Source organism: Homalodisca vitripennis, chromosome X, assembly GCF_021130785.1.
Source record: "Homalodisca vitripennis isolate AUS2020 chromosome X, UT_GWSS_2.1, whole genome shotgun sequence".
Taxonomy (NCBI): domain Eukaryota; kingdom Metazoa; phylum Arthropoda; class Insecta; order Hemiptera; family Cicadellidae; genus Homalodisca; species Homalodisca vitripennis.
In genome coordinates this window covers 30,055,285-30,067,888 of record NC_060215.1, presented here as the reverse complement: position 1 = coordinate 30,067,888, position 12,604 = coordinate 30,055,285, and the positions used below count along the sequence as shown (strand labels likewise).

The 12,604-nt window shown below is 34.0% G+C and overlaps 1 protein-coding gene across 1 annotated transcript in view; it reads right to left on the bottom strand.

Annotated features, from left to right (window-relative positions):
- Positions 1–279: 279 nt before the first annotated feature.
- Positions 280–12,604, bottom strand: part of LOC124368872 — an 80,501-nt gene continuing 68,176 nt past the window's right edge. Inside the window, exon 2 of the mRNA XM_046826345.1 lies at positions 280–7,920. Within this exon, the coding sequence (XP_046682301.1) occupies positions 6,255–7,910 (1,656 nt within the window). The 5' untranslated portion in view covers positions 7,911–7,920 and the 3' untranslated portion in view covers positions 280–6,254. The remainder of the gene's footprint in view (positions 7,921–12,604) is intronic.

Here is a 12,604-nt window from a genome sequence, read left to right as displayed (position 1 = left end):
AGTGAGGGAATGTCTGGAGGTGGTCTAGGAAGGGTCCCCACTCAACATTCCCATAACCGATCTGAGACGGTGACTCACATAACAATCAGGATAGGGAGGTCAGATAATTTTTGTACAAACCTTATATATTATAGTGTCATTAATGTATCAGTTACACAAGTATGATTTTCTATCGTCTTTGTATTTTTACAGTACCATTAACTATTTTCGGGAGATACATGAAACCAAGTAGATTCGGATGGGACAGGTTTTAATTGCTAAAAATAAACACAACATAAATATATAATAAAACTTTATGGTCGAAATTAGGAACAATACAGTTATATCGTTGCTAAATTTTAATACATGCACAATAACAGTATGATTTCAAAACACAATAATCATTATCATATGGAAGATTTAAAACCTACAGCACATAATGGTATAAATTGAGCACATTATAATTATAAGTCACTGATATTGATGTGAAAGCATCATAAATCTTTAGTTATCTCCTTCTGCAAACTTGAGAATATTTATGCAGTAATTTAATGTTAGACTTAGTTCTTATGGTTTTAAAACGCTTCTTTTAGTTTCTCACTCTGACTTTAATTTTAATCTGTACTAACAGTTAATTGGATTATTAGTACGAATTATAATTGGTCAGAGAGGGTTTAAAAAGATACGTTTTAAGATCATAAGACCTAAGCAGAACGTTATGAAATTACTACATTTGTTTTTACAGAAATGGTGCCAGTTGATTTTTTTCACTATAAAAACTATTTTTAAAGTTAAGTTGAACATTAATTTGTGATTAATATATAGTAATATTTTGTGATTTAAGGGATGAGCACATTATAAATTTACAATAAATAAGGGGGATCCTACAAATACTACTGGATTTTTTTTATTTTTAAGACTAGCATTTAAATTCTTTTGTGTTGCTTTTCCATTTACGTTATATGCGTTTTTGTTTGAAAAATAACAAACATTGCTATGTAGATAATGTAAATTTACCTTATAAATAATGTCATTATTCCAACTTTCCGCTCATCATGTTCATGTTTTCCTTATTTCTCGTATTGAGATCCTGAGGGGCAGTGAGACTAAATTGAAAAATTAGTTAACCAAAGTGTGAACTTAGAATGATATAAAAGAATGTGAGAAAAGGTCACTTGATAAAATTGAGAGTGCAGCCTTTGTATACGATATTGTGTTTCACTGCAAGAGATGAATAAGGAAAAGCTAATGGAAGCAACTTAACCGGTTGTTAATGGCTTTAAAAACCAGATATCAAGTCTTTGGACGAAAATGTTAAAAAATCAAGATGACTTGCAAGAATACCTTGCAATACATCAATTCTTTCCAAAGTCCACTCTTGATCAGCTTCCAAGGAAAGCTCAAAGAATTGAAGCTTTAAAGGGAAGAAAATATGACGAAGCTCTTTCTGCCAGTCGTTTCACACTCGATGAATTGTTATCAAAGTGATCCTGTAAAGATTAACAGCATGCTCATTTCAAGTCGTCTTACGCTGAGAACGTGTTTGATCTTTACAAGCTTGAAATTAACAGACTAAATTTATATTATTACGAGTAAGATTGATGAAAGAAGGAATACCAGATCGTGTCTGCTGCTAGCCAACATTGTTGGGGTGACAAGACTAAAGTAATTATAAAAATAATTAACTGTTTTCTATTCTAGATTATATAAGTATGAGAAAAATGGCAGTACACTAGTACCATAATAATTTAAAACATGGGTTTCTTAGCGCAACAGTGGTGGTCAGTAAAAGCTGAAATGTAAAGAAATGAGATCTCGAAGTCCTGAAAAATACCAAGATTTCCTGTGTATGCAAAGCAGTGTTTTAAATGACAAAGATTCTTATCATATGCTTCACAAAGGGAAGCTTTAGTCCGAGTCCTCTTTAATTGTAGTATTGCTCTTGTCTATTGTTTGGAATAAAAGGCAAGAGTTACAAAGAAAAAATTCTTATTGTGGATATTTTATGCTAATTGCCTCAAGTTTCTGGCCATGCCTCAGGTTTCTGGCCATGCCTCAGGCCATATTGGTATGACATTTACAATTGTTCTTTAGCAGGGGTTTGAGTGTTTAGTATTTTATCTATCTTAAGAGTTTCAAATTTTAAGTCCAACTGTTATTTTTAGACACAATGTGACCCTCTCATGAAATATGTTGTCAAATAGTATAAAAATATGCATTTTTTATGCTTTAACAATAACTAAATTTTATATACTGTATGTGTGATTCTCACAATCAAGCTGATTAAAGTGTTGTCATGGTTGGAGGGGTTTTTACGAGTGGCTAATACATAGTTGGATGTCTTTGGTGAGTCGGAGGATAAGTGGATTTTTGGAACAAATAGGACTCTGCTAAAGTAAATAAATATACTAGTGGTGTGTATAAGGAGGCCAGATCTCCTCCAAAATATACAACCCTTAAAATGAAATAAGCAAAGACTTCTATTTCAGAGTCAATTTCTCATTACATCAGCGAAACACAAGAAAATATATTTATAACTACCGGTACTGTACTACTGTATTTTTTTATTTGTTAAAATAACTTTCTTTAACAAAATCAGAATTTCAATATAATATATAAATCTTCTTCCCAACCAATGTGATTGCGTAATCACCCTTGCATGTTGGATCGCTCAGAAATAACTATATATACCACTAAAATACATCAATATGACACCTTGATCAAGTATTAAACAAACATTTGAGCCAGTCCAAACAAAAACTAATCTATATGTACCAGCAGCATAGGTCCAGAGTAACCTAAGCTTGAAGGTGTAAATATTAGCACTTTGTTAGACTTAAATCCTCACAAGAAAGCGAGAAACACTCAAACTATCTTTCAGTCAAGTGTGTAACTCTAAGGCGTATGGACTATGAGTGCAAGATGGACGAGGAATACACGTGAATGTCTCATGCAGTCTAGTTACTGAGGTTGACTGTTCCTTAAATGTATCAATTAATAGTTTGTTAATCTGGGAAAATAAGGAACTACAGTTGAATCATTAATTGTAAAAACCCCATTAGTGATATTTTGGGCAAAATGTGTTTTTTATACAAATTTTGTTAGTGTTGATCCAGATCCAACTTTTTTTTATAAAAGCAACAAACGTTACATGCTCCTCTGTGACTTTTCAAGGGTAGAATCAGGGTACAGTGAAATCGTAAGTGAGACAGTAAGTTAGGATTGCTGCGTGGTCTAATACGCTACTCTCGGACACAGAAGTTGGGCTTGGAGTTGCCGGTTTGATTCCTGTGTCTGACATAAGGGATATTTTGGTCTGGTGTATGCTTATATGGGGTCACGGGTCTGTGATAAAGCTGGCGGCAGGAGGTACCTTAAGTTTTTGGTGGTTGGCTTGAGAGAAAGTTTACGGAATCAATGTATTCTTGTATAAGCATACAAGACCCAAAACACCCAGTTTGCAGTTTTGTCTTTACTATTAAAAAAAAGAGTTTGAAATGTAATTTACCAAAAGACTACTTTTTGTCACTAATAGGGTTTTTACAATTGGACTTTGGCTCCAAACTACTTGGTATTGTAATTTAGTTTAGTTAGCTTGGTTTTAATTTGTAATGTACTCGTATTTTCACCTCTATTGATAGTTTGAAAACAATAACTTCTAGTGTGTAAGAAATTAGTATATAATACTAGCAGCTCTCCGCAGCTTGGCACACAATTTCGTTGGCTTTGCATGTGTATGAGACTTCTGATTCAAGTGAAATATATTTTCAATGCCAATGTTGAGCTTGCCTTGTAAGTTTTTGCAACTTTAGAGACAAGTGGTGCATAGCCTGGAGGAACTTTTGAAATAAGAATAGGCCATTGTGTTAACCAGGGACCGTAAGAATGTCCATATAAAGATTTCGGTACAATCGGTGATGTAGTTTTTACATGATTGAGTAATATATGTGAATACAAACTCACACATGAGCACATACATACACCATTAGATTTTTATATAATAGTATAAATAATAATTATTATTGATGTATTATTTGTTTTAAGAGTTATTACTTGTTATTGCTTTTGATTTTTTTGAATTGGTACCATTAGCCTGTAATAATTATCTTTTTAAATAGGTCATTTTCTTGTTGTGCCGGTCAGAGCTGGCATTTTCTTGTTGTGCCAGTCAGAGCTGGCATTTTAGTTTTAATTAGTTTTAATCTCAACTTTATTTTGAAGGTTGATAAACAATGAGATAGTGATATGAAGCATGCAATCTAATGTATTTTGAGAAAATAAAACTATTATTATTATTTTATCGGCTTTACCAAAAGAAGGAAAGTCAACGATTGTTGATAATAAGTTTAAAATTAAGCCAAGAAGTCAATGTAACACACTGATGACATAAAATAATGCACCAATCACAATGGTACAAAATGGTGCCTCAGCCAGACTACACAGTATGGCGATACAAAATGATGCCCCAGTCACGCCTGATGACACACAATGATACTTCAGCCAACCCACACAATAATTACCTGAAATGATGCCCTAGACACCATTATTACACAATATGATGCTCCAGCCAATATAGGCACTATAATGACAACATGTGGTCTAAACACTCTAGATACCATACTGACACAGCTGATGGATGCTTCTTCACACAATAGAGAATATTAGTGAAACTGTGCCTGGGAATCTATTTGACTTAAGAATTGCTAAAATAATATATAAAGTGAAAACAACATTTTAAAATTTATATTTCAAGGTTAAATAATATTATAAAAAGATCTCAATTTAGTAATAGGTAATAAATGGTGGAAGTGTGTCGATTTAACATTTTAAACTTTCTTTAAGTGTAATAATAAATTATACATTCCAGTCAACCAGTTTTAAAACTGAATACACAATTGAGATTGCTACATAATTGCATAAGATAAGAAAATCAAACAAATCTACCAACAAATAGCCTGAAAATGCACCACTTTACAATTACAACTGCAAGGTTTTTCAGGAGAGGACCCCTCAGAACCCCTCCCCCCCATTATGTGCTATCCCAATTGTATGTATTAGCATTCACTGAAGTACATGAACATAACCACAATATATTATGCATTTTTGTAACAATGTATCTTATACTAGACATATTTCTAAGCACCAAAACAAGTATATGTGAACAATATTTTGTATGCCTAACAGTGTTGTTGTATGTATACGGTACTAAATGTTGAGCTCAAAACTAGATGCCTTAAAGTACCATCAGAGTACCAAAATATCCTTAAAATTAAAAATGCAGAGTATAATTACTCAATTTGGCCAATTTACAGATGTGTCCTTGTGTGACTAAGTTTACATCCTTCAGCTAATATAAAGTTATAGTAAATGCATTTAAATTTATTTTATTTACATCAATTTCCATTAATACTAGTTCTTTCTTATTAATTTACTCTTCTAGAATAGCAGTATCCAGAAGATCTGTTGAAGCTAAGGCACTATTTATTTCAAATTGATCAACGAGTCATTTTTATTTATAATGAACAATATTCCTTCGCAGGATCAAGAACTTTGGCTGATAAGACATAAAATGACAGTCATAAGTAACTAAAATATCTTATAGAAGCAAGAACCATCTCTTGATTTGTACCATTCAGATTAAAAAATTTCATAATACTGTCAAAACTTTTGTGAAAACTTATGCAATATTTGAGATCATACAAGTGTTCAAAGTAAGTTTAAAGTATCGACAAATAAAATAAGTTAAGAATAACAGTATTTAAACTCTTTCTATGGGTAGTTGAGATGTCTTATAAATTAATTATAATGAGCCAGCATATCATTTTAGAATAAAAGGGCAAGTTAATACATTTATAGAGAACCTTTATAAAAAATTAAGTTTTAGTAATATCTATTGTGGAATTCTTATTCGTATTTTGATGAAAGATTATTTATGAGCTGTATTCTTCTAACATTATTACAACACATTTATCCGTACTTAAACAATAATAAATCTTGAAACTGCAGTCAATTTACTTAACTACTTAAATCCAGTATAGCTTAAACAATATTATTATGAAATCGTTCACGCAGCGTATCACAAGTTTGCAGCACTCTGTGATTTACTAATTACAGTTTATTCCTTTAAATAAATAAATGCAGTTCTATATCTTAAAGTAGCTATCCCTAAATTACTCACAACATATAATACAGTAAAATAAATTAAAGGTGATATGGTGTGACAATGTATGATAGGCATGGACGGCACATATGAAACTAGGAAGTGATTACTAGTATCAAGTGATCCCACCACTTACTCCAAAGTATCCTAATGTTCTCAGAGTCTCGGTGACTCTAGCGATCAGAGTGTCTTTGAACTTCCATATCGTCGTGTCGATCACACTGTTGTGCCTGAACTCGTCACATGTCTTCTTGAGAGTCCTCACGCAGTCCGCGCGATAGTGCTGCAGTTGTGCGTCCTCCACCTCGATGGCATAGGATGTACAACCCGAGCTGAGACATGCCAGTGGGAAGTGGTTGTGGAGCGTCAGCGCTCGCTCCGGATTGTGGAAACACTTCACGTACTGGTTCGGTTTCGTGAAGTTTTTGCTTCTATAAACGTGCTGTAACATGTGCATGTACCGCGGAATGTCCTTGAACCATCCGTGATCGTGTAGTAAATCGTCCAAGAAGTAAACATTCCTGACGTTGTAGGAAGCTCTAGTTTCGTTTTTCAGAGCCAAAGCTTTAGGAAGAGCTTTGTCCATCAGAGCCCTCCAAGACATCTCTTTCACAGGCATGATCACTTCATCGATGTCCAATAAAGCGATGTATTCGTAAGTGTAGAGATTTTTGTACAGGCAATCGTTGTACGGGATCAGTTCGTTTTGCCTTTTGTGATTGACTTTCTTCGTTAAATACAAGTGTTGGAAGCCCGGAATATTCGGCTGCCCTCCAGGTAGTGTCAGGGGCACGACTTCCACTTTACCGATATCGTTGTAGTGCCTCAAAACTTTACTTATATTCGGGTGTACCTGTAATTCGTAAAAGAACACCTTTTCTGCACCCAGTATACCCAAGAGTTCGATCCACTCGATGAGTCGTACGGACAAGTCGTCATAGAGGAAGTCCAACCCTTTCACACAGACTGCAAATCCTTTTTTCTTTTCAGGCTTATTATAAATTATCCTCAGGTTGTTGCTCGCGATATCACACACTTTCTCGACGACGGACACGGACGATGGAACCAGTTTGTGGTACGGTTGAGGGATCTGACAAGCGATCAAGTAAGGTTGGAAAATGCCTTGTTTGTAATTCCCCCATTTCTTATACCAAATATATTTGTATTCCATGGTCTTGACGAACACGGGTTCTTTGTGGTTCTCAAACCAAAACTGACAGTAGGTTTTCACAGTGGGTTCTATTCTGTTGATCATGCCCAGTATCCTCACCGCCGGGCCGATCTTGCTCAGCTTCCTGATATCGTAGTAAGCACCATAAAAGTGGAATGTCCCATTCGAAGTGTGCAGAGTCTGCCAGTAAATATTATTAAATTCTAATTCAAATATACTAGGATATTTGGCACAACTTTCGTTTTTGTAAAACATATTTTTATTCTTATACTTGTTCCAGTATGCTATAGGAAGACTAGGAAGGCGTTGTTGAACTTTCTCGATTATTTTGGCCTCTGATAGACTGGGTGACTTGTCGACAAAGGGCTCCAGCCCCATGTCTACGGCCCTGGTAGTGCTGACCGTAGCCTCTAGTGGTAGCACGATCTTGTTGAGCAGCAACCGGCTGTTGGCGCCTCCTCCGCTGCGGTGGGCTGGGTTGGGTTGAATGCTCAGTTGGTAGTGGTTGCTAAGGTGCATTACTGCCAACATCACCACTCCCCAGACGAACACCAAGCAGAACACCTTCCGGGCCCAACGCGACCCGACCACTCCAGCCATTTTCCTGGAACTGAGCCCAACAGCAATGAGAAGATTGAACAGTCAACATTATAAAATCAGTCAGAAAACATTACTAGATTAATGAATAGGTTCAGAAACTATGAAGAAAGTTAGTTAAAAAATCTGTCCACATTTTTGTAACAAACCTAAAAAGATTTAAAAATTTATTTTCATAGTTAACACCACACAGATAGATTTCCAATCTTGTTCAAGTATACTCCTAAGTGGTTAAAATAGTAAAAGGAAATTGTTTATAAAGGTGCCTATAAAATATGGGAAAGGACTATAAATCATACTCAGGTTTGGAAGGAATATGATTGTTTATCCTTGATTGTGATGGAAAATTTAGTTCTCCATACTTCCCAATTTTGATGTTTGTTACCAGAAGTGATTACTATTCTTTATAAATCTACATGGCTTAATCATTTTTTATTACGAACTCAAGGGTCATTCCACGCTTCCCCTTCTTGCTTTGGAGTGTAACTGGGTTGCTATGCAGTTGTGTAACTTTTTTGGAGGTTTTAAAATCATTTTTAGTCATAGACCTTTTTAGTCATATCTCTCTTGAAGGCAGGAAAAACAGAGAAAAACTGCTTAATCATTCCGTGTGGACCTGAACATATTTTGAGTAGTAATTGGAATTAGGCTCACAGAAAAACGGCTGGATATGAGTTTATACAGTATGTATATGGAAGATGAACTGAGAGCTTAGTTTAAAAAATTCCCAAACTTTCTACTTTAAATATCAAAATTCCTCATGGAGCAATCAGGATTTTATCTCTCCCAGAGAAGAAATCTAAAATTATTGTGACACTAAAAAATATATCCCAACTAGAAACGATAACACATACTACCTCATACCAAAGTCACTTTATTCAAAATAGCCCTTGAGCTGCCAAGCATCTAAAGAGGATTATTCTAAGGTGAAGATCCAAAATATCAAATTATTTCTGATAAACTTAGTTAAAAACTTCTAAAGAGGACAAATTATAAAACATATTTTATTGAACTTCTAATTGTTTTTAAATACCTGTTAAACAGACCAAACACAATTAACGAAACACTATTAACCAGGTCTTTAATTGTGTTTAATTAGGTCTTTCGCTAGTTTGTTATCGAATATAAAAACACGAACACATTCAGCACTCTTACTGAAAAATTTACTTCTAATAGTAATTTGTCACATTAAATTACCATGTTGACTCGTATTTTTGAACCGTCCAGTCAAGAACAGAACTTAAAATGGTCATTTAATAGCAACTGTGTTTCATATAATTATAAAAATGTAATATGCCATACAAAAAAATACATTTGTACTTATATTGTATAAAACTTTGTTTTAATCTGATCGCAAGTTTCGCAGTTGTTAATTTTCAAAGTTGCAGTTCTTGTTTGGGTAACATCCATACTTGATTATCTATACGTTTTGAGTCGAAAACAAATGTTGCTATGCATAATGTAGTAACGAATTCTGGTAGTGTTACTTTCTGAGCTTATTGTACTATAAAAAATTATGAACAAGTTCATATAAACGTATATTCGTTCATAAATGCTTTGTTACTGAGTAACGGCCAACAGAAGATTTCACCCACAATTTATTACAAGGAGGTTGAATTATAATATGCTGGGATTTTGGCAGTGGCGTAGCCAGAAGTTTCGTTCGGGGGGGGGGGGTCCGAAATCGGGGGATCCGGGGGACGTTTTCTGTGTTATTTGCCAATGAGTTCACTGGTAAAATAGTGCAGTCATTGAAGCGAAAATACGGTCTTACCTCAGAATTTTTTTACTGTGAACCGATTTGCATGAAATTTTGGAATTAGGCTCATCTTACCCTTGACTTCAAAAGTGAAAATGATCTGAACTCCGCCTATTATTTTTAAGAGGTGTAAACAACCCCTTAATGGAAAAATCGACATTGAGCCATTTTATCGCTAGAAAACATGTTTAATAGTAAGTGGTGAAATTGTAAAGTGTTTTCTAACACAATTACCTCATATTAAAATCATTTTCAACCCCTTGAAAACCTTACAACCCTTGCAAACAACCCCTAAATTGAAAAAAATCACAAAAAATACTTTGGTATGACATAAAAAGATGTAAGTATAGAGTAAGTAATATTTTATATTCTCTATAATAATTATCAAATTTTTAACCCCCATTCAACCCTTGAAATCTACCTCTTGATAAAAAATTGTTAAATTGTTTTGATAAAATGAAAAGGATTTAAATATTATTCCACACTCTCGAAAATGATTATCATATTCTTAAGCTTTTCTACCCTTAAAACTACCCCTAAATTAAAACAGTAAATATATATGATTACATATTTAAAAATAATTTAATTTAGAGTAAAAAATTGCCATTTATTGAATAAAATAGTTACAAATTATATAAAATTCACTCAAATGTGTTATATATACATATAGGAACGTTGGTACCTATGTATTCATGCCTATGTTTCAAAAATATATGAGCCATATTATGTATATATATACACATTACAATAGTTTTGGATCTCTATTATACTGCGTACTTTCACATTGCTCCAAATATTCACAGTCCGAAATTTTCAGTTACTAAGCAGAAAAAATATGATAAGTTTTTTGACCATAACTCCTTCAATTTTCATGCTATCACAATTTATAATAAATAAACAAAATACGTGTGTGTGTGTGTGTGTGTGTGTGTGTGTGTGTGTGTGTGTGTGTGTTTATATATTACGAGATTTCAAACTCAAACATTTAATGTGTCCAAAACTAAAAACAGGAAATTATGAAAACGTAGTAATTGTTATTAATAATGCGTTTAGTCATGTTAGTATATGATATGAAGATTAATATATCCTACCTCGAAAGTTTTAGGTCATAAAAGGTTGCAAAATTTAAACAGAGTGGTTATTGGGCTCTTCTTCAACATTTTTTGTCATAAAAAGCTCACTTTCAATACGAGAAATAGTGGATGCTAGTCAAGACTTTCAGGTTATAATAAACATATACAGTTGTGCACGAACTTCAAGAACAGCTAAAATGTATACACAAGGACTACTACACCAGTTCGTACACATGTGCACAGTTTGGATAAGGTCGATAGTGAACACTTCCTCGACATTCTTAGAACACAAGTTAAAAGTCGATACGAAGATTACGTATTGTTCAGTTGCAGTGGTGGTGGTTTGTTAGAGGCCATTCTCGACCATCTTTGTACATAAAAACTGGCTTTGGTGAGTAATGGATATTATTGGACCCTCGTTCTCGACAGTTTCTGCTCGTAAAACAGTTCAATTTGGAAGGAGGTATTAAGCCAGCCCTAACTCGACATGTACATAAAACCTGTTCGGTTGAGTCACGAGTATTATGGACCACACTCGTACAGTAGCACTGTTCGGATACGGTCAACCTGTTGTTGGCCTTTATTGTTCATAACAAACATTGATGGCAGAATGCAGGAATAGAATGTCGTCACTTCCCGACATATAAGAAAGAGGCTGGTTTAAAAACACCCACGTGTTGCTGTTTCATTATGGATTGACTAAGGCAGAACTGAAGATGTTCAATATCTCCTTTAGATAATGTTAAACGAATAGCTGATAATCTGTTATTTTAAATTGTATCAAAATACGCCAATGTTTATTTTTAACCTAAATGGCGCCCGTTTTTATCTTATCTTTAATCAAGAGATATTGTGTTCAATTGTTTCTGGCAATGTTATTACACTGGGGAGACCGCGGAGAGAAAGGTCATTTGGTACAGTCTCAGCCACGGCCACTCTGTCTAGCTCAGACTGTACCTAGTTGATTAGCATAAGCTTTGGCGTCACCTACTTCCATCAGAAATGGTTTTAGTGACAGTTATCTATGTGTTTCGAGTTCCCGGGCCAACGGAGTACAGACATGGCGTCATTGTTTACGTCAACATTTGCCATTTGTACACTCGGGTTAAGTACGTCCGGTCACCAAAGAGTTTTCCGATTTTCTTATTTTAGCCTCTGGTTTTGATATTGGAACATTATATACTGAATGTAAAACACTTAAAGTTGACTTTATCCATATCTTTTGGAATAATATTTTACAATATTTTCTCATCCACGTTTGGAGATATATTTATAAAGAAAGGGAAATTACAGAACAATTTTGTTGATCATTCCATGAAAAAGTTAATGTATTTAATATATAATTTAGAGGCGAATATAATTTATATATAAGAATCAGGCGAAAAAGAAAACTGTTAAGATAAGGATATAAATATTGTGCAGAATATAAATGAAATATCCCAATTACATGTTTTATATTTATAAAAAAGACAATTGATTATATTGAAAAACATTTACGGCATTTTAATTAAATAAAATTAAATATTCCTAAGTGTTATTTCATTACAAAAATGCTGTTTGCTTAAGTCACAAATCACTGATAAATATGTCACTTACTGAAGCTATTAACTTATACTGTTAAAAATCGCTCTTTCGTTTACAGAAATTTGTATTTGGGCCTTGTTACAGACACTCCCAGTTACTACTTAATTAATCGTGTGGTGATAAAAAAACATTCTATTTTCAGTTACCAGATACATTATATTAAAACGGGCTATGAATTGAACTTAACTATTAGCTAAAAACCAATTCTATCACCTAAACTCTGCCGACACCCACATATTTGAGGGGTTAACGGAGCCTTGACCCCATACCGCCCCCCCACC